At 43.1% G+C, this 23,828-nt stretch overlaps 1 protein-coding gene across 1 annotated transcript in view; it reads right to left on the bottom strand.

Annotated features, from left to right (window-relative positions):
• Nucleotides 1-23,828, bottom strand: part of EFHB (EF-hand domain family member B) — a 73,901-nt gene that overhangs the window by 17,201 nt on the left and 32,872 nt on the right. Inside the window, exons 7-10 of the mRNA XM_075547173.1 lie at nt 21,911-21,994; nt 21,265-21,332; nt 17,845-17,999; nt 1,388-1,595 (exon numbers count right to left, since the gene is read on the bottom strand). Of these exons, the coding sequence (XP_075403288.1) occupies nt 1,388-1,595; nt 17,845-17,999; nt 21,265-21,332; nt 21,911-21,994 (515 nt within the window). The remainder of the gene's footprint in view (nt 1-1,387; nt 1,596-17,844; nt 18,000-21,264; nt 21,333-21,910; nt 21,995-23,828) is intronic.

Here is a 23,828-nt window from a genome sequence, read left to right as displayed (position 1 = left end):
ATGGAAATTAAAACAAACGTGGGGTATCTTGCTATCCAGCTAAATTAGCAAGAATGCTTGAACTTCTTACTTGTCATTTGTGGTAGGGTTAGAGTGAAGCCTTTCACAGTCTGGGCTGCTAAAGTAGCAAATTGATATAACCATATAGAAAAGCAAAATGAAAGAGAAAGAAGCACGTCTTGTACAAAAATAGCATTCATAAGAAATGAGGTAAAAATAGAAACTTTTTTTTTAGAGAATGACAGCATTACCCACATTACTTTAAACATATCTGGAAACAACCTAAAATTTAAAGAGTAGTGGAAACCGTTTAGTTAATCCTAATACATCAGCAAACAGGAACTGAAAATGATGTGTACAAAAATGTTAAAACTATCTCTTTAAAAGTTGATGGTGCCTGGCTATCAAAAGCTATAGCATCTAGGGTCTTAAAGGCTTGGAGTTAAACAAGTGGCCATCTGGAGGGAAGCAAGAAAGCACACATGGAAGAAACACACCAGCCTGTGTGATCATGAGATGTTAATTGGAAGAGGAATCAACACATTCAAAGAACATGCATCCAAATTGATAGGAAGGGAACTAGATGTAGTAGCGACTCAAAGTCCACCAGCAAGACAAGTGGACAGTCCCTCTTAGTAGGACCTCATGGGATGGAGGATGAATCCAGGCTGGGGTGTGGCACTGATGAACCACATCACTGTCCTCTAGCTCTTTAAGAATTCCTCCCCTTTCTATTATGGTCCTTACGTGATATACCTCATTGGTCATGTTAGACTTGGGTATGTTCATTTGTTCATTTAAGACTGCTTGGTATATTGGAGAGTCAAGATCGATGACTTCTCAAAGACACTTATAGGAGTAAGGATATGGGATGGGGAGGAATTGACAGCATTGATGATTGTATAGACCCCACCTGAAGGGATTGAACCACAGAACTGTATGGGAAGGGAAGGGATATATTGGAATGAGTAAGATATATTGATATAAATATTATTCAAAATACATAAATAAAACTATCTCTTCATTCTATAAAAACCTGAAAACTAAACTTCAGAAAGACAAATAAAAATGATCTATTTCCTATGTTACCTATGTTTAAAATATGAGCATGTACAAATTTTATTAACTGTTGTCCCAAGGAAAAGTCAATGGTAAAATAGAATCTGATATGAGAAAATCTGATCATTCATATTTTCTAAGAAAAGTAAAAACAGTATAGTCTTTATCTTTGCATATTATTTTCCAGTATCATTAATCAAGGAGAACTATACAGACATACATATGTATGTTTATACATTTTTTTCTTGCTTACATGAAAAAAGTTGAACTCTGAACAAAATGGCAATGCTAGTCTTGAGAATTCAGCAAATCTTCAAAGCTCACATACCTTTAATAATGACTCTCCCTTCATACTCCATAAGAGGCATTCTGTCTTTCCAATTAAGAAAATTTGCAAATTCTAGGTAGTCAATCATGCCGTCTTGGTCCACATCACAGTAGTCAAATAGCTGGTTCAAGAGCCTGTCGTCCAAATGCAGGTTGGCCTGGTCACAAGCTTCCTGCAGCTCAGCTTTGTCGATCATCCCATCGCCCTTCTGTTAGACATGAAGCAAAACAGATGAAACGAGCATTCGTCTCGAAGAGCAGAGTATGCAACAGCTATCATGTAGTTAAGGAAGAAAGAAAAATTTTAAAAGCCCAACTACATACATTCAAAGAATTTGCCTCAATTTTCAGATCAGAGAAGTGAAATATTAAGTGAGATTGGCCTTCCTTGTGTGGACAATACAAGAATAGTAATCCCAAATCCCTATTCATATAGGCTGTGGCTCAGGCATATTGATCATTCTTCATAATTAGTTCCCCCGCCCCCACCCTTTAGACATGTCATTACATTAGACATGTCATTACATAAATGACATTACATGTCATTTACAGAACATCTGGGGTGAACAAGCAAATTCTGAGCAGGGGTGGCACTGAAAAAAACGGTACCGAAGCCCAAATGTAAAGACAGCTAGCTGCCTGAAGGAACTTGCCCCTGTGGTTGTGAATGCTCGTGCCCCCTTTAGGTGAAACGTGTTTGCTCTCCTATTAGGTGCTCAGGCCCCACGCTAACCATTACGGTGCAGGTTCATCCTGAGAAGGAGGGAAAAAGGGACTGCCCCCTTTCAGACCACAATCAGATAGTGACCTTAAAGAGAGGCGATCTGGGCAGAAACGTTGGCTGGTTGCCATGGAAGAAGAGGCAGGGTGCATAAGCCCAGGCACATAGTGCCTGATTGGACCTGGTACTGGTCAGCCCTCCTGTACTTGTTGTGGACTCAAGATAACCCCCTGCCCCCACCCCTGTGTCTCAGAGTAGACCTGTGCCCCAGAAGGTTTAATTTTCTGTTTAAATGTGTTTTACGGTGGTGGTGGTGGTGGTGAGAATATATGCAGGGGAACATACATCAAGTCAACCGTTTCTACAACTGCAACTAAGGAAATTCTATGTACCATCATTCCCACCCCCTCTCCTCAAGTTATGCTTCAGTTATTCTTCCTCCAGTAACCTACACTCACTACCCGCCAGGCCTCCTACAGAATACTGCAAGTTGCTGTCGGTCGTGTGACCCTCAAAGACCACAATTCTTAAGATAGAAGCTCGTTACTAGTCAAGCTAGTAAAGTTGTTCAGCTTTTAAAGAAGATTTCTTGGTGCAAATTCGGTGTAAACTTCAAAGATCACTTCAGTAGTACTTCCGGGATTGGTCCAGCCCCGACAGCCCCGGGAAGTCAGGAGCGCATGAGTATTTTAAAAATCTGTTCTGCAATTTCGCCCCTTTTGATCCATAAAGTTTTCCATGGCTGGTTTTTCACATGCAGGTCACCGGGCCTTTCTTCCAGGGCACCTCTCGATGGACTCAACACTCCAACCTTGTGGTCATCAGCTGAGCACATTACCTATTTGCAGCCCCCCAGTGGCTCTGTAGTCCTCATGTTACTTTACTCACTGTTGTGGAGACATTCCAACTCATAGCGACCCTAGAGGACACGGTAGAATGTCCTCTGTGAGTTTCCTAGACTGTAACTCTTTAAGGGAGTAGAAAGGACTGTCTTTCTCCTGCAGAGCGGCTGGTGGTTTTGCACTGCTGACCTTGCAGTGAGCAGTCCAACACTGAACCATTATGCCACCAGGGCTCGTATACTCTATTAAGCCAGAATCAAATCTATTTGCAAGTGACAGCAAAAGAAACCTGACTGCTACTTTATTTTGTTGCAGTGGATTCTGGTTGCGATAAGGAAGCGCTGGCCCTCTCCCAGGAATTCCTCTGAGATAGATAAACCCACGGGGGAAACCAAGTACAAATCCTTGACTCGTTCATATTGGTATCTGGCTGCCAAGATTTGGATTTTCAGTGCGAATGAAGGCGCCCCCTTGGAAACTAAGAAATGAAATGGTCCCAAAGGACTTTAGATGCAGTCGACCTGTGCCCTGAAACACATCTCTAACCCTTGAAACCAGGTGAAAATTTGGACAAGTGTGTTGGCAACGGAGCAGCAAATGCCCGGGATGAAGGTGGGTTCCTGAGTGAGAGCTTCTGCTGACCAGCCCGGTCACCCAGACACCTCACTGGTTCAGCAGAATATCGCTGTGGGCTAGAGTTGCTAAATCTAGGTCTCCCCCACCCCACCCACCCCCCACAACCCTAAATAGATTACATTAATAATGATAGTGTTGCTGGCCCATCACAGGTCTTTATGTAGGCTGGAAATATTGCTGGCTGGTTCGGTTGCTTGGCACTCAGCTACCAGACAGCTCAGACTTGAAGGAAGTGTTCCTTACTGGGGCTGAGCCATGTTTCCGTCTGTACTCTCGATTCCTCGCTTATACTATTGGTCCTCAGCTGCTTTAAAAGAACCCGAATCATGTGCTAGACATTTCTCTTGTCCCCAAAGCCACACGCACCTATCCAAGGAAGGGTGAGAGACTCACGTTCATGGCTTTGTTGGACAGGGGATGCCAAAGTCATCGTCTGCTCATTCCTTTCATGGGGACATGTATAGATGGAGCTAGGGTTTGGACCACGTTCAAAGGAAGGAAGGAAAGCTAACAATATACTGCTATTTGGGCTTACACTGCTGAAAGGTCATTGGTATTGACACGTGACATGTCTAGAATTGGTGTGCGTATAAGTGCAATGAGGAATCGTCCCATCTGGAAGAGCCATGTGGAGAGATTTGCTAGTACCTTTGGGGCATCACCGCCTAAACGACCTTTTTGACCTAGGAATGAATCATGCTTTTGAATCTCTGTGAGAGACAAGCTCCACCTGGAGGTGAACTTTGTAAATTTGGACTCCTTGCACGGTTACCAAGTACATACCTTTTGTAAAACATGCTCTTGGCTTGTTACTAAACTCTTGCTGAAATTGAATGCCTGACCCATGAATGCCTTGTGACTACCTAACCAGATAACCATCCTGGAGAGGATCAACTTGACCCCGAGGCAAATGGGAGGAAAAGAGCCAGAAGAGCTTCCTTTATAAAGTGGAAATGTAATATTCAAGCACGCAGGCAGCTTGATCCCCAGTGACAGCTCAGCTTTACTTTACATGGGCAGGGGTGGCACAGAGGCAAAGTCACTGGCTTGAGGGGTGCCCGCTCAATTCACAGAGGCTCCTGTAAATTCCTGGTTCACTGATGAAACTTAATGACCTTCACTGGGTTGCTGTAGCTGTTAAACCTCAGCACAAGCTATGAAAGACCTAAAACAGACATGGTCACTTCACTCAATGGGCTTTCTCATGCCACTGGCTAATATTCCCCTTGATGAGCCTTGTTATATCTTTACAGACTGGAGCTGTTGTCCCTTCTCTAGTTGTTTGGTTTTCATTTGAAAACGAGACAGTAGCAGCATAAGAACACTCCTCTGAGTGTTCACAAACTATGGAAACATGTCACGGCTGATGATTGAATCATTAGGTTATTCAGTATATGCCCAGGGTAAGGTTCCATGTTCTTACTAGAAAAACTGAAGGCAGCTGCTAATGGAACTAAAATCATCTATATTGCTACCACTGTAACCGGGACCCACCATCATAACAGACAAGACAGCCTACCCAGGAGTCTGGACAGACCACAGAGGATACTACATCTCTGATGCAGATTCCACAGCCGCATCACTTCTGCCAAAAATTGACCCGGGGGACAGCCCAAAATAGCAGCTTATCCCACATCATGCCATGCCCCTGCAGCAAAGAAGCAGGAAACCAAGTGAAATAGAGACAGATGATAATCTGGGCAGCTGGAGCAGCAACCCGAAGAATGGGGAATTTGACCAAACATCCAAGAGGAAAAGAAACCAAATGAAAGCAGCCAACAAAGCGACGTGTGGACTGTAGGTGCCCTACGAGACTGCCCGGTGCGCTGTGGTCGCTTTGAGACAAGCAAGAAGCATTCCCAGACAGGGTGGTCAAGGAAGGAACTTCACAGAATCACCGATGGACCACAGAGATACTGTGCACACAAACCCAGAGTGAGGTAAAGTGAACAGAACATGAACTAGATCGACGGGGTGAGAGTGCAAGAAGGTAGGTGCCCCAGGTTACAGTAGAGCAGGGAAAAAGCCGGAAAAGCAGGACAGGAGCACTTACCAGTAGTGGATGGGTGATGCTGATGTAGTGGAGGATCTTGGGGCGGGGGGGGGTGACGGGCATGTTTGGACTCTAGACAATGCCCTTTCCTCCTTGCGCAGGGTCCTGATTGCCGTAGGCACTCAGCAGAAAGAACCCCAGAGCCCACATCAGAGAGGGGGAGCACGCTTTCTCTCTCCTCCATCCTGCTTTCCTCTGACTAGAGGCAAGACCTCACCCCTATTACCCAATGTGTGCATCGTTGCACCCAAAGCCCTGTAAGCAGAGGCTCGTGCCCACCCCAGCCACACCCACCAGGGATCCTCGGTGCACCCTGACACTGGTGGACCTGAGACTGGAGGCTCATACCCACGCACGCTGACCATCCCTGCACTGCCTGCCCACCCAACAACCAGTGGTGTGGGTTCCTGTGCCACCCAGTCAGAGACTAGTGATTCATGTACCCTTAACCCAATTGCTGAGTAATTAGTAGTGTGCACATCCAGTCCCGAGGACACCCCCTCCCTGCACCTACTCCTAGATGGCAAGCCAAACAGACACATCACCTCACCTGCAAAGGCACTTATATCTTGGCAAGTGCCAGGTATACCTCTGCCAAAGATGAGCATGACAGCCTAGTGCCCTCCTCTGACATCCACTCGGCTACAGCAGGACAACATATCACACACCCAAATAGTTCCTGCCGGCTGTCTGCACTTAAACAAATCAACATCTTAATGCTTTGTAGACAGTATGTTGTCTCGATTAATGTTCTCGATTTTACCTCTCTGGGTTCTAATATCCATTGATTGCAATGGTGACACCAAACTCACAGACAAATTTCATGATTAAAGGGTTTATTTTTCTTATAATAAATCATTTTATTGGGGGGCTTTTGCACCTCTTATCATACTCCATACATCACTTGTATCAAGCACATTTGTGCATATGTTTCCATCATCCTTTTCAAAATATTTTTCTTTCTGCTTGAGCCCTTGGGATCAGCTCATTTTTTTTCTTCCCTCCTCCTCCCTCCCTGATAAACTCTTGATATTTTATAAATTCCTATTATTTTCATATCTTACGCTAACCACTGTCTCCCTTCACCCATATTTCTGTTGTTCGCCCTGTGTTAGTTCAGGCTGACTAGAGAAACAAATCCAGTGACACTCATATATGTGTAAGAGAGAGCTTTATATCAAAGAGTAATTGTATATTAAGAAAACATCCCAGCCCAGTCTAGCTCAAGTCCTTAAATCCAATATTAGCCCTTATGTCCAATACCACGCTGTTAATTCCTCTTCAGACTCGCAGAACACATGCAATGACACTGAATGGAGGAAGATCATAAGCCAGTGGATGGAAAGTCCTGTGGATCCAGTCGGGGTGGGAGCATCTCAGCATTGCCATGGGTCTCCATGTGGCTCCTCCAGCTCCAGGGCTATGGTTCTGTCAGTGCAGCTCCAAGTATCTTGTCAACAGGAAGGTGTAGCAGAGACTGTATCTGGCCTCCAGTGAGCAAGTTTTCTCCTTTTCACCTCTGAATGAGGCCATCAAGCTGCAACTTGATTGACAGGCTAGACTCCACCCCTTCACACATTGAAAGGAGATTATGTAACTGCCACAGTCCCCTATGGGAGTGAGGTTATATGTTGATCATTGTGATCAGTTCCCCCTTTCTCCCACCACCTTCCCCTTACTATCATGGTATCACTACTCCCATTATTGTTCCTGAAAGGTTTATCTGTCTTGGATTCCCTGTGTTTCCAACTCTTATCTGTACCAGTATACAAGCTCTGGTCTGGCCGGATTAGTAAGGTAGAATGGGGATCATGATTGGGGGCAGGGGGGAGCATTAAAGCACTAGAGCAATGTGGTGGGCTTCGTTGTTGCTATACTGCTTCCTGGCTGGCTCGCCCCTTCCTTGTGACCCTTCTGTCAGGGGATGTCCAATTGTCTACAGATGGGCTTTGGGTCTTCACTCAGTTCCACTCTCCCCACGTTCGATTAAAGGACCTATTAAGGAAGTTAACAAATTGTAATGCCAGTGAGAGATGCTCAGAGTTGAGTTGTTTATCAGAACACGTTATAAAGTTCTTTTAGTTCTAGTAAGTGCTCAAAGGACATACTACTTTGACATAATCCTCAACCCAAAAGCATTCCGCTCAAGCTCTGCACATCAGCAAATGGAGGTCCCTGAGTTAACTGCTCAAGGAACCCCACTCCAGTAAGCCTCAGGCCCCAAGTTCTTAGCTCCATTTCTGTGGGTCAACCAGCCCAACATCCCCCCAAGTAAGTGCCCAGAGGCACTCCACTCTGCAAGTCAGCCTCCTGCACAAAAGCACTCAGCTTGACTTGTTTCATGAGTTGGTAAGTCCATCACTCTGATTCATGCTCTGGCTTCCGGTCCTGCTGCTGCTTCTCTGATGTTATAGCTGTCTTCTAGATCCAGGAGGTTCACTCTGCAGGATCTTGAGTCCAGAGGCTCTAGTCCACTCAGGACTCTTGCCAATAATAAGATCTCCCCACATGCTTCACAGAAGGCTCATTGTCTATGCAGTAGGATGCCGCAATAGGGAATCCTGCTCACACTCACTCACAGGTGAATCTTATCAGTGTCTTCCTCCACCTTCTTACCAGTCCCGTGCAAGAAAAAGTTGTTTGGTGGGAGTTAGAAATCTTGGCTAGAAGCGTCAAAATAAATAATTCACTGTCCCTGCAGACAGCAAAACATAACATACCACTTGAAGACACAGGATTCCATAGCTCAGACAGTGAGCAAAACAAAAGGTCAGAAAAGTTTGAAGAAATAATACTTGACCCTCCCATGCGAAAAAAAATGAAGATGTATATAAGGATGCAGGATTTTCAAAGAGATTAAGGACAACAGACAAAACTCTAGAATTCAGAAAAATAAAAAAAGAATAAAATTACAACGTAAGCAGACAGAAACAATGCAAAAAAAAACAAACCAGAAATCTAGATTAACAATAAAATATCAAAAATAAAATATTCAGTAGAAGGACATACAAGTAGAAGTGAATTAATAGAAGATATCCTTTGCAAAATAAAGGCCAAATCTCTTCATACTAATTTGTCTGAGGAACAGTAAAGAAATAAAAAAGAAGAAAAATGAAGGCAGTCAAGGAGTTATGTAGGGCCCTAACAAGAGGAATAGTTTATGCATCATTAGAATTATACAGTGGAAGGAGAAAAAAATTTTAAGCATGGAGAGAATTGTAGGTCTATTGACAGAAAATTTCCTTAATATCACAAAAAAAAGGTTAACCACCCAAAAAACTCAATGAACCCCATAGAGAATTAATCACAAAAGTCACCATCACATCCTAATCAAACTTTACAAAATCAAAGACAAAGAAAAATTCTGAGAGAAGCTCATGAAAAACAAAATATCACACACAAAGAAGAACCAGTAAGACTAAATTCTGATTTTTCACCAGAAACCATTCAGGCAATTATTTGGCATCTACAAAGTCCTGAACTAAATTAACTGCCTACCAAGCTTATGCATTCAGCAAAATGGTCTTTCAAATAAGACGAGAAAACTAGGGAATACCTAGATAAAGAGAAATGAAAGCAATTTGTAAAAATTGAACCAACCAGACAAGAAATATTAAAGGAAAGCCTTTGGACCAACAATGTCAGACAGGAACCAGAGGCTAGGACATGGGACTGCATCAGAATACTAACCAAGATAAAGAATTCTCAAAAATAAAACAAAGTTAAATGACTGAAAACAGGGATCAGAGGCTTCGATCTATAAAAGACAACAATTTCAAAACAAAAAGAAGGAATCGTGTGTAGTTATATAACTTCCACATGGAAAGGAAGTCAAGATAGCAGCAAGACAGAACAGACTTTAAAAACATAGGACGATAACCACAAAGAAAGTTCACAGATCTGCTTCATAAAGTGGGAAAAAACCAGAAAGAGGTTCAGCAAATACAAAGTCAACAGTGAAGGAAAAGAAAATTAAAAAAAGAACTCCGTCCAGAAAGAAAACGAAGCAGAACAAATAAATGATTACACACCACACACCCATAAAGCAGAACAAACGACAACAGTAAATTCCTACTTAGTAATAATCACAATGAATTGCAAAGAATTTCAACGCACCAGAGAGTGGCAGAATGATTTTTTCTAAAATGTATTACCCATATATATGGTACCTACAAGAGACATAACCCTTAACCAAAAGCAAGCGGCCAAAAGAGAGCAAGAGTGGCAGTGATACTACCTGATAAAATAGATTTTAAGTCAAAAGCCATTATAAAAGACAAGAAAGAGCACTGTATAATGATTAAACGATTAACCCACCACGACAACAAGCAAGCAAAACGCCACTTCCACTGAGTCAATTGCTATTTCTAAGTCTATAAGTCTTCATGGACGCAGGATAGCATCGGCTTCCTCTCAAAGAATCATCGATGGGTTTGAACTGCCAACTTTGTAGTTAGCAGTCCAGGACTTTCTCAGCAGCACCGTCAGGGCTCCTGTCTCTTCCCACCAAAACAAACACACTCACTGCCAGTGAGCAGATGCTGACTGATGATGACCTATAGAACTCATAGCAGCCCTGTGGGTAGAACTGCCCCTGTGAGTTTATGAGACCGTACCTCTTTACAGTTATGTTCTCAGAAAATGGAAAGCCCCATCTTGCTCCCTCAGAAGTGCGGGTGGTTTTGACCTTGTGGCTCTCAGACCAACTCTAACCACTGTACCATCAGGGCTCCTTTATCGCATCCCACAGATATGGTCAATTTTGATTCCTATGTAGTCCATCTAGCGACAGAACTGTGTATAGTAGCTAGGTATGCTGCTAAATAAAGGTGTTTGCCATGAAGAAGTCATTGGTCTTGCAAAATGCTATCCTGCCATCACCAGCTTTCGTCTCACCACTGAAGTCATATTTTCCAACTACTGATACCTCTTCTTTGATCCCAACTTTTGCATTCCAAGTTATTACCAATGGATCGGTATTGCATGTGTGATCAATTTCAGACTGAAGTAGAATTAGTACATTTCTTCATCACTGGCTTCATTGGCTGCTCCATTAATTTAATAGTCGTTGTGTTGGGTTTCTGGAGTCGGTAACGCCTCAGTTCTTGGCTTCACACGATGACAGAATTCACGCCGAAGCCATTTTGTAATCCAAGTGGGTTTTTAAGAAGGACAGGACACGTTTCAGGTCTTACAGTCTCAAAGGGTTCACAGCTGGGCCTGAACAACCACATGGAAAAGAGCACCCATGCATGTGTATCTTGGAGGGTCGGGGGTGACCCCCTCAAGACCAGAAGCCCAAGAATCCTAGAGGCTGCGAGCATGTGGACCAAAAGGCTGTGGGCACCGAGTAGGCCTGGGGCAAGCAAGCGCATGTGCTCCTGACCAGCAGGGTAAGAGCGCATCCCAGGGCGTGCTCTCTGCCTTCACTCTAGCCTACCCGCTGCCTGGGGGAAGACGTAGTTGATGGCATTGGTTGACCCCATTGGCTGAGGTAGGCCTACCTTGGTGATGTCATGAGCCTGGGCCTAGTTTGGCCCGCCCAGGTGTACCTCCCACTTGATTTGGGGGCTTGAGTTTGAGCATGCTCAGTTTGGGGCCTTCATAGGTGTCTAATAGTTACCTGATTTCTTTCTATCCCCTCTATGGGGGTCTCTACAGGCATGGGAGGGACAATCCCCTGCCCCTAAACTAGCTACCTAACAGTTGTATTAACTGGACTTCCTCATAGGCATGTAGATGTTATGCTATCAATGACAGCATTGTACTTCACAAAATAGATCTTGAACTGTGCTTTTGACAAATAATGCAATGCCATTCCTTGAATTGGTCATTCTGGCATAATAATCATTCAATTCAAAATGGCCAGGGGATTATCAAGATTGATGTGTTGATTTCGTTTTGTCCAATTTTCCTAGATCCCTACCCTACACCGTCTGCATTCCAATGATTACTGAATGTTGCAGCTGCATCTTCTCATTTTGAATCATGGCCCATCAGCATGTCAATAAGGTCTACTGTCCTGTGAGAAAGTAGGCTTTCCTTTGCAGTACTCTTGTGTGGGAAACTGAGATCCAAGAAGATAATGCATGTGGACAAATTCCCTAAGCTCATCATTAAAGAGTCAGGAGGCTGAGGTGGCGGAAAGCCTTCACATTCGCGTGTTGGAAATGAATCCTAGTCACATGCCCCTAACTAAAAGTTATTCCCCACCATGTCCCCCGTGATAGTGCTACTCTTAATGATGCTTCTTACAAGGAGGCACTTGCCGCTTACTCTACGCCAGAGGCTATCAATCTCCACGGGTCTATCGTCTGTCCCAGCCTAGATGCAGCCAACTCCCTTCTGAAATGGATCATAGATCGTCCCCCTGCAGGAGAGCTTAGGGACATCTAAGGTTAAGTCAGCTCGGGGATGACCAAGGTTAAGCCATCATCTTAAATCTAGAACCTGCCCAATCTGATAAGTATGTGCCTTCCTGTCATAAGTATGTCTCTAGTACCTCCCCTTCCTATCACGTGTATGCTTCTAATACCTCCCCTTCCTGTTACATGCATGCCTCTAGTACTTGCCTTTCCTGTTATGTATGTGTTGCATGCCCAATGCTTATACAAGCCTGTCTCTCTCTCTCTCTCTCTCTCTCTCTCTCTCTCTCTCTCTCTCTCTCTCTCTCTCTTACATGCCTTGCCTGATATTTCTTTAATTTACCTTTCAATTACACAACCACTCCTTAGGACCCATTTGGTTGTAAGGCTGAACCTTACCATTTTTAGTGCCTTCCAGCCTGCGGGGCTCATCTTCCAGCAATATATCAGACAATGATGCTCAATTGTTACTCACAAGGTTTTCAGTGGCTAATCCCCCAGAAAAGAACTGCCTATTCCTTTTTCCTAGTCTGTTCTTACTACTTAGCGCCACTAAAACCTGTTCACCATAGGTGACCCTGACCTTATGACCCAACAATTTCAGTCCTAAATATATACCCAAAATACTTGAAAGCAAGAAGTTTGTTAAATGCCAAAATGGTATAAAAACAAGGAGTGAATATTTTTCAGAAACAATTTTTCAAGGATCTCTGTGGTAGTTATATAATCTGTTGTCAATTTGCGACTTTAAGAGTGAAGGGGTGGAGTTTAGCCTGTCAATCAGGTTACAGTTTGATGATCTCATTTGGAGGTGTTAAGAAAAATAGCTCGCTGGAGGCAGGACACATACTCACTCCCTGGGAGACATGCTTGCTGACAAGACATATGGAGCTATGTTCGAGCCCTGGAGTTAAGGGAGCCACATGGAAACTCCTGCCAGTGCTGAGAAGCTTACAATACCACTGGATCCACAAGACTTCCCACTCACTGGCCTATGATCTTCCTGAGTTTGGTGTCATTGTATGAGTTTCATGACTCTGAAGAAAACTTTATAGCTTGGTATCGGACACATGGACTCATATCAGAATTATGGACTTGATCTGGACTGGGCTGGGGCATTTTCTCAATATTCAATTGTCCTTGTATATAATGTTCTTTCTTATACACATATGAGGCTCTCTAGGAATTTGTTTCTCTAGTCCACCCAGACTAACAGTCTCTCATACTTCCTATGTCTGTCAAAGAAAAGTGCCTGGGTGGCACCGTGGGTTAGGCACTGGGCTGCTAATTGCAGACTGGTAATCTCAGCCCACTAGCCTCTCCTTGGGAGAAAGCTGAGCCTGTCGCTCACTCCCACTAGGATTTACAGACTCTAAAACCCTAGCTAGGGTCATGATGAGTCAGGAGCAACTTGAGGTCAATGGGTTTGGCTGTTGTTTTTATTTTAGGCTTTTGGGGGTTTTAATAAGACACTTCATTCTGGATGCTCTCCTCCAGGATGTTTATACAGTAAAAAGTTTTGAGAGAAATGATGTCTCTGTGTGAGCAATGAACAGGTTTATCTACTATATATTCAAGTATAATAAAGATCAACTCACACACCTTGCTGTCTATTATAAAAGATTCAGGACCCCTAAACTCAGGGTTTCCATTCCTGTACCAGAAGGGACTGCATACACATCGGCAAGCAGCTCTCATCATGTCATCCGTGATGACTGAAACTGGGGGGACTGGAGCCAATGCTGATGTTCTGGGTACTGCTGTTACCACACACCTTTTTCGTTCAACAACTGTCTTGTGCCTACTGCTAGCGTTCATAAAACTGCTGGTGGGTAACCTTTAGTTTGCGTGCAAGGTGAAGAATCTCAGGCGGCTGCCTAGTTCTTGGCCTTGCTTAGCCTCACAGACTTAAATGATGCAAAATTTATTTTAAGAGATTATCCTGTTTTTTAGTTAGCAATGTGTACATATTGGCAACAAAAGCAATCCTTTAGCAAGTAGGGATTACTGAGTTTTACACATGTTTAATTAGAAAATTAATTAAAAGAGACAATCATCAGCTGTGTGCGTTGCTAGGCGCATTCATCAGGAATTACATAGCCTATGATGGAGAAGAGCCCAAGTCGGTGGCTAACGCTGAATCTGTCACATCACTTGATTCTCACTCTAGTCCAATGGTGTGTTGTAAATGTTTAACAACTGGCATTCTCCTGGATGAGGGGGGAAACATTTACCTGTTGTAAATACTCCTACCATGGCCACTTCTAAACATCCATTGTGATGTTAAATGGCTTAAAGGTTCTGGAAAAATTGCCAAGTCTCTCTTGAATCAGCTGCTGCGTGCTTCTGCTGCTCTGCTTTATGGTCGACTCTCCTCTAGACTACAAATTCCCTAAGAAGAAGGTCTGTCCATTATCAGACTTAGTGTTTCATGTTTAATAAGTGCTCAGTAAATGTCTATTTTGCCAAAAAAAAAAAACTATGGTTACAGTGAAAGCCTAAAATCCATTTTTGAGTCTCCATGTCGATTAAGCCTCCACTGAATTATTTCTAACCCTTAACCATCAATGTGAATAGTCTGGTCCTCAAGCAGTGTGCATTAGAAAGTGGATTACTAACACTCCCCTAGCCGGTCCAGGGAGGGCCACCTCAGCCCTCAGCGACTTGCCTGGATGTCTCCTTCAGGAAAAATGGGGTCCTGGGGTCTCATCATCATGAGTCACATCCTGGGCGCCTTGGTCAGAGGGCCCTGAACCAATCTTGTTAACGCTTCGGTCTAGCAGAATATACCTGTCCCAATCATGGTGACACTCCTGCTCCCCTAGTCCCACTTGCATCTGTGATGTCCTGATCGGCTGTCCATCAGGCTTTGGAGGCAATTTCCTCCAAAGGAAATTCCTCCAAAGGGTGGCTTCTCTGTAAATCCTTGGGTGACATTATGGTCTCCTGCTGGTTGTCTCTCTCATTTGGATGAACTGTCTTTGTTTTTGTCTTGTCTTGATAAATATGTCTCCATAAACTATATTTCAAATTTGGGGGCCATTTGTCTCCTAAACATATATAATTAATTTACTCAAAAGCCAAGAGATTCATTTGGGAAAACCATATTGGGCTTCTGGTTTTGTCCATTGAATCTGGGCATCCAACGATTAAAAGTATCACACAGCGATACCAGGAAGGCCTACATCTTACTACCCTCGGGGGGAAAAAGCTCATAAAGACATCAAGCCCTGCGTTATAATTCAAGGTTCGCTATTTAAAAGTCATATCAGCATGAAATAAGTCTCAGTAATTTCCTCCCTGCTTAATTTAATTTTATCATAAAGAATTTGCCTGGTGGTTTACTAAGATAATCATCAGCTATTAAGATGATCGTTTTGCCCATAATAGCATTTAAAAATGAAGAGGTGTTAAAAGCACAGTAAAGTGTATTGTGTTAGGTTCCCTTATTTACGTCATTACTAGGTAAATCCCCCCATTATCTTTTCAAGGTACCTAGATTTGAGTTAAATTTTAAGTGTGCTTATTTTAGCTTATATTTTTTCATTTAAAGAAAACATTTTGAAATTATCTATATCAACACAGCAACTGGTTGCTTTGAAGAACTAGTCAGACACAGTTTTTACATAAAAACTTGCAAATTGGATACATAACTCTTTCTTCAAGCATAACTTCATAAGAAATGTACTGTGGTTGAATATTAGCTTTTGTGTACTTGTCCCTATACAATTAGCACAAATTTAATGAGATCGTTAAACTGCTTCTGATTCATCAGCGCACAGGCCTCTCTAACCAATGAACAAACAAACTGATTGGGCGTAACGTGAATTAGCCAACGCGTGATCAAATGTGTCCTGTTTCAATAAAAAGCAGAGAGGGTAACTTTTCTAAAACCATTCTCCTTGGAAGGGAAGCAGAAATACTGTGTCTCTTCTTTTGGAAGGCGACTGAAGTCACCCTCCCTTTTCTGCCCTCAGACCGCAATTGCGACATAACGGCACCGTCACACTGTGCTTGTTTATACGAGACGCACGCTAACTGGATTCTGAGGCCTAGAAGTGTAGGTACAACTAAACACGGTAAAAAAAAAAGGGAAGAAATCATGACAAAAAGAAAACAAGGGTGGGGGGCGAGGGAAGCAATGGAACCTGGAATAAAAAGAAGACGTAAAGTGTGCGCTCTAAGGTCATGTTCACAAATTGGGTGTGTTTGTAGAATTGACTTTGACGCCACAGTAAAATTGTATGGATAGTTGGTACAAAATGTGTACTGTCCAGGAGTTGCAGATACTGGGAAGATGAAAGTTATTTCCTTCAATTAGACTAAGTATTGGTGGACAGTGTAAGATATGACAAAATAATAATAATTTATAAATTGATCATGGGTTAATGAGGGAGCGGGGAGCAGGGAGGGAGGGGAAAATAAGGAGCTGATACCAAGGGCTCAAGTAGAAAGCAAATGTTTTGAGAATGATGATGGCAACAAATGTACAAATGTGATTGACATAAGGGATGGATATATGGATTGTGATAAGAGCTGTATGAACCCCCAGTAAAATGATTTTTTTTAAAACTGGGTATTGGAATAAAAGAGTTCACATGACAAACCACCACCACCACAACACAGCACATTGACCAAAAAAATATACATTTCACCGAGCAATTGTTTACAGTGTTCCTCAATGGAAGCTCAAGGCAGTGCAACTTTGTTAAAAATAACCCTATGCTGACTCAAAATACCGTAATTGGAGGTCATTATACAGACCTAGAACAAAGTGAATTCAGCAAAAGATAAAATTTAGAGTTGCTTGAAAATCAGATAAAAACATTCTCTCAAAATTGAGACCACATCCTGCTCCCCGGACCTATGTCAAAGGTACCAAGTGTACGGGTTCAGAGATAGGTGTAGCACCCGGCGCCTTCCCCAAGCTTTCGCGGTGCTTTCTGCTTGTTCCTCGCACACTCAGCAAGTCTACAAAAGTGGTTCTCAAGCTTGAGAATACATCCGAATCACGGTGAGACTGGAGAAACACTGTTGGTGGGCCCCACCCTAGTCATCCAAATTCAGTACATTCAGTAGGTCAGGGCGCTGTGCGCAGTTTTCAACCAGCTGTTGCCTAAGAATTGGGAGTTTGACCCCACCCAGAAGAAGGGGCTGGTCACTCAATAAACTGTGTAAGCCCAGACATGTGCTTAAAATTCAGCATTGAACAATGTCACACGGGGCAGAATCTTTGATGTGGTAGAAATATGTGCAACTGTTCGATACAGATTAGTAAGTAAACACAAGGAAGCCCACATTGACCTTGCTTACTGAGTCATCCAACACTGCCCAGAAGTCCCCCGGGAAGGAAGGCCTGGGCCTTGCTTCTGTAAAGACTATCGCCAAGACACACTACAGAGCAATTCGATTCAGTCACACATTGGTTTGAATTGATAAGTCAGAATTGATCAGGAGGGCAGGATTGGGTTTGGGTGGACCTTAGAAACAGCATTTCTACCAAGTTCCCCAAAGATGCTGAGGCCGGTACAAGAAGCACAGCGTCAAGAACGACTGAACTACGCCCAAGGTCAGCAAACTGTTTCTATCCAGAGCCACACAGTCACGGTTCCCACTTTGCAGGCCATTACAGTGTGCTTTGCAGCTCCTCCACTCTACCTTTGCAGTGTAACTGCAGTGGTGGGTGGTCCATAAAATGGATGGGTGGGGTGGGGTGCCCCAAAACTTTCTTTACAAAGCCTGGGAAGTGGGGGCTGGTATTCCCCGGCCCTGATTTATACTAAACTTCTGGAATCCACAATGACATCAGTATATACCCCAAAGCTCTACTCTGATACTAGCCTTGTCGTAGTGCCTGAAGGCTGCCAGCAAGGTGTCAAACTGTTGGCAGTTAACGTTCTTTAGGTGATGTCGAACGGCTGCAATCATGGCTCGCTGTCTATCCTTGCCTCGAAGATATTCACCCGGAAGTCTATTATGGATGAGATCACCAGCTCCTATCCAAAAGGGAGGGGGGAAAAAGTCTATTACTAGGATTTAAAGTCAGTCTTATTTCCTTCCTGAAATAATGAGACCTGTTAATCTCTGTGAATGCAGAAAGAACTCATATCTATGTAGAGACAGAACAGAAAATCCTTGTGTACAATAAAACACACACACACACTTTAATAGAAATTAACCTCAACTTCAGGTCACTTGCCTAGACAAGAAAAAAAATTATCAGAAAATAAGCGTTTTGTGGGGCCATCTGGAGCCCAGTTCCCCCCCAGTTGCCTGGTTAGTTCCGACACTTGTGGGGGCTTTGTCTGATCGCCTCACAGGCGACATTTATCCATAATGCAGAGGACCTGAAGGCTGACACCGATTCCATGATGGGACCACTCCGGGTGACTCAGCATTGGTTGACCCTCTGGGAGCGCTCTGGGAAGAAAGAAGTGCACCCAGAATGCTCCTTCGAGGCAAGGACAGTGAAGTTCATGGACTTCGGACAAGTTTTCAGGAGAAACCAGCCCCTGGAGAGAGATAACTGGCGCTGCAAAGTAGAGGGGCAGTCAAAAAGAGCAAGATCCTCCACGGGACGCATTGACTCAGTATCCCACAATGGGCTCAAACCTACCAAGTGTGAGCTGGCGGACACTGTGCGGTATGCCGTTTTGTTGTAGGTTCACGGGGTCGCCATGAGTCTGAACCAACTCTATGGCACTAACAACAACGGGGAGCCCTTATGAAAATGACCCTCAGTGTCCCTACTCCTTCCTTTCATGAGTTTTCGGTCAGCACTCGGTCTGCAGTACCACATTGCCCAGGCCCGCCCCGTTCTCTGTTACCACCCACGCTGCATCAGGATCAACGATCAAGACACATTCCTGAAGTTAGAAGACACAAGACTATGGGAATGGAAATTCTAGCAACTAAGGATTTTTTTTTTTTAACAAAATAAGTGGCTTCTACCTTCCTCCACACCTCTTCCTAGTATATAAACCCTATGGAGAGAAACACTATTCTGGGCAATAGAGATTCTTGGCTTTTGATTGAGATTCTTTCCCACCACCCACAGAGGTCTGTCATCTCCCTGAATATCCAAAAACCACCATTTGAATGGGTGATGGTTTTTATCTTTAGTTTTCTTGCCACATTCCACTAGGCCAGTGGTTCTCAACCTTCCTCACGCCGCGACCCTTTAAGACAGTGCCTCATGTTGTGGTGATCCACCCCCCACCAACCATACAATTATTTTCATTGCTACTTCATAACTGTAATTGTGCTACTGTTATAAATCAGGCGACCCCTGTGAAGGGTCATTTGATCCCCAAAGAGGTCTCGACCCACAGGTTGAGAACCACTACACTAGGCTTTACTGTCAGTGCTGCCTTCTGCCTTGGCCTAGAAAGAATACTTGTGAAGCTGATCTCCTATCACTTGTGATTACTCAAGAGTCATTTCAAAAGAGGTAGATCAGTAGTGCAAGCTGTAGCCTTAAGAATGAAGCTTATAATTTAGGCCCCATCATGGCAAGTGATAAAGGTGAACAGATTGCTCACAGACACTCTGCCTATCGGCAGCAACCCTGAAGCATCGCTGCTCCCCGGCCCTAGATTCTCCTTCGCTTCTCCTCTGCCTTGGTGCATCTGGGGAGCTGGGCACAGACATTCCGTAGCACAGACAAGAGCTGCGGTCGACCCTATGATGAGGCAATCTCTGTGCACAACAGCCACTGCCATTGAGTCTATTCTGACTCGGGACCACCTTACAGGACAGAATAGACCTGCCCCCTTTGAGTTTCCAAGGCTGCAATCTCTTCAGGAGCTTAAAGCGTCCCATTGCTCTTTAGAAGTGGTCGCTGAGTTTGAGCTGCTGACCTTGGTTTGCAGCCCAACGCACAGCCCACTCACTACTCCCTTTGGAAAGGAAGAAATCCAGGCCCAGCAGAGAAAGCAGTGTGGCCCTGGGAGCTGGCAGGCCCTGCAGCTTTGCACAGAATGTATGCTGCTAGGGACACAACAGTCACAGGAAGTCAAGTAGATTTCACTGTGGGTGCCCAGGATGCTCACAGTAGCTCTGAGGCTGGGTCTCATATACTTTTGAAAGTATGATTGTCCATCCTTTTTATTTTGCAAGACTACTTCATATGCACTATAGGAAGAGAGTGTTGATAACGTTTAAGAAATTGGCCAATCTTGTCAAATTGTCCAAGTGGCAAACTGTGCCCTGGATTCACCAATTCATGTTATACATATTTATGAAAAAATCTGAGAAATGTCCAATTATTAGCAAGACAGTGTACCCCACCACCCACACATACACACACACTTACCCCGAAAGGCATTTATTAAAGTTACGCAGTCCAGATAAAAATAGAACCAAATGTAATTTTCTGATGGGTTGATTAATGGTCCAAAACATTAAACTCAATTAGTTATAATTTCATTTGCCAGGGAGTAGACTTAAACTTAAAATCATTGCAGTAGTGGTTTTTATATGCATTCGTGTAGAGAAGAATCTGCGCGCTCAGACACCTGGACATAAGTTCCAAGAAATTGTATTTTTAATAAGTTCCCATCCATCCCTTCCTGTGAATGGAGCCTGGAGATCATATTTCTGAAAATCGCTGATAACATAATTCACCCCTCCCTCATCTCCAGGTCCCATTTGCACGTCTGTTTAAAATGCTTACACATAAAAAGAAAATTCCTGTGCCTTCTGCCCCCTGATTGAGTGAGTGAGTGAGTGAGTGAGTGAGTGAGTGAGTGGGTGAGTGAGTGAGTGGCTAGTGGAAAGAAGATGCTTCTTAATTATGTGATTACCCAGTGTAATGCTTTCACAAATTTCATGTGCATTCAACTCATTTGGGAATCTTGTTAAACTGCAGCTTCTGACTCAGTAGACCTGGGGGACCCTGATATTTTAGCGTGTATAACAAGCTCTTTGGAGAACATCTCTACTGCCAGTCTGTGACCCACACTTTGAGATCCAAGGGCCTTCTACTATTTGGAAGCGGTCGAAAACAACCTCACCTCACTATGGACAATATTTATGTTCTATACAGCATGCAAAAGCTATTAATACATATTAAGGTATTCAGTCCAAGGACTTAAAACTCTACCTATTTCAAATACAATAGGAACTCTCCTGCTTGTGCTTCATTTTTCTCATTATTGTTCATGCAAAATTTAAGTCTTTAAAATTAGAAGCCTCAGGAGAAGGAGATGGTGAACGTAACTGCAGGCTTGTTTTTTCAAAGGAGAAAACTTGGATATTTACCGTACTCCTCAGGACAGACACATGCTCCAAATGTGTGGTCTGGGGGGACATTCATGGTTTCTGCAATGCTATCGAGTAAAACAAGCACTTTAGTTAAATATATTCAATCATAGAAGTTACAATGTTAGCCATATATCCCCAGTAGTCTATGTTCTTTCCTATAAACGAACCATGAAGCTCAAACACGAGTTCGCCAACAGATCAGTCTGATCTTTCACTTGCATTCACAACGGCTCCATGCTTTCATGGCCTTTGAGTCGCCCAGATTTTAAAAGGGTTTTGTTGTTGTTGTTGTTGTTGTTGTTGTCATTTTATTTATAAGAACACATTCAAAATAGAACTACCAAAGAATGATGGATAGGGTGTGTGTGTGTGTGTCCAGAAAGAGATTTAACAGTGAGAACATAAAATTAAAGCTCAGAAAAACATTCACTTTCCCTTTTCTCCCAATGTCCTCCAACTCGGAGGACTCGAATTTTCCTGAAACACTAATCTCTATTGGGGTTAACCAAGTAGGACTGAAAACAAAAGGATGTTTGTTTTTTTTAACGAACAGAAACAAATAGAAGACCAACCAACATTTATCACAAGAGCACTTTTTTTACCTTCAATGCAAAGACTATGAATTTGAAGTCAATCAACTTACGGGTCTAAAACGCTTCCTACTTTATGTTGGAACTTTTCCTTGAAGTCGTCAACTCTCTTGGACACAACTCTAGCTCCTTTTTTCCTGCAAAATTAGAAAATTGTCAGGCACGTCTACTGCCTAATGCATTTTGGCTGCCAACTTTACCTGTACCGAGGAATTTGCGAAGAACATACTGATACCAAAGAACAAATCCAATGCCAACAGAAAGAATATGCTGAAAAGAAAATGCTGTGTATTCCTGCCTCTATCATTTATCTTCTGTTTTAAAAATAACTTTGATTAAAGAATAAGGGGATCAGATTTTCAAATATTACAATAAATGAGGAAAAAGTGTTACTATTGATATTTATTATAACTCCTAAAAATTAAACACCTGAACTCCTAAAAGTTAAAAAGAAAATTAAACACCAAAAAGATAAGTAGCCAAAGGATATAAAACAGATATCTCACATCAAGTAAGCAAACACATGAAGGAAGTATGATACTATTTGGTAGTAAACATACAATAATAAAATGCCAATTTTGAACAAGCCCATTGGGACATATATACAGAGAGGCATACATATGGTGATGGAGACAGAGGCAGCCCACCACCATCAAGTCGATTCCAACTCACAGCGACCCATAGGCAGGGTAAAACCCCTCCTGTATGTTGCTGAGACAATAACTCTTCACAGGAGTACAAAGCTTCCCCTTTCTCCCAGGGCATGGCTGGTGGTTTTGAACTGCAGGCCCTGTGGTTAGCAGCCCAACACATAACCACTATGCCACCCGGGCTCCCGGAGACATGAGTAAGATACCGAATATGGGCCAAAAGTATGGTCAGACTTGTAGGTCGCTAGTGCAAATTTTCACCATCAGTTTGGAAATAACTCGGCAGTATGAAACACAAGGCATAAAAGTGTTTTTATCCACTTGTGGATACCAATCATAAGGAGCCAATCCACATTCAAACTGCGGGAGTGTTTATGTATAAAAGTCGCAGGGGGTCTCATGGCCAAGGAAAAGGAAGGCCCTGGAGGAGCACGCCAGTTAAAGGCAAAAAGAAACATATTATTATTACATACACAATCCCACATTAACAGTAATAGCAGTACTCTAAAACTATCATACATAGATAAAACACGCATGTTGAATAGGGGTATAATGAGACTATCCCCACAAATATAGAGAGAAATTTGGCATAGGTGATTTCTCCAGGGGTATTCATCTATGTTGTGAAAACATGTGTAGCCCTAGCAAAACACTCAGAGGAAATGAGTTACTGCTTAGAGGACTCAGGACGCCAGCTTCAGGGGACACCAAGGGTAGCCGGCATCACGTGGTGCAGAAAGGCCACGTTCTACGTTGGTGAGAGGTGACGGCTGTCTTAAGAGTTGTTGAGCAGCTGACTAGGAGGCAGCCATTGTTCTCTGTCCAGAACAAAGAAGCGTGAGGAAAATCAAAAATGCAAGGAAACAATCAGTCCAAAGAACTAATGAACCACACGAATCACAGCCTCCACACCCTACGACCAAAAGAACTAGACGGCGCCAGTTACCACTGCTCACCACTCGGGAGGGGATCGAAATAGTAGGTCCTGGATAGATACAAAAGACAAAGCTTTGTGGGTTTTTTTTTTCGTGAGTTCATATTTTTGACCCACCTGGGACCTTTGAATACTGAACTAAGTGAGTCAAAGGTGAGGCTGCGATGCTAAAGGTCTACAAGTGGTAGCTGAATTAGATTAGCTCAAACGTTCGTTATATTCTACTTGCATTTTAATTATGTTTATGAAGATTACATAAAATATGCAATTAGGCTAAGGGAGAGGAGAGGCTATCAAATAATATTACACTCTTACTAAAGCTCTACAAATATATACCTATAAAATCACAGTAGAAATTATTTTAATGGTTGAATTATAATGACAGGC

The sequence above is a fragment of the Tenrec ecaudatus genome, chromosome 4, assembly GCF_050624435.1.
Source record: "Tenrec ecaudatus isolate mTenEca1 chromosome 4, mTenEca1.hap1, whole genome shotgun sequence".
Lineage (NCBI taxonomy): Eukaryota > Metazoa > Chordata > Mammalia > Afrosoricida > Tenrecidae > Tenrec > Tenrec ecaudatus.
The sequence above is the reverse complement of the archived record's forward strand: the minus strand, read 5'-3'. Positions and strand labels throughout refer to the sequence as shown.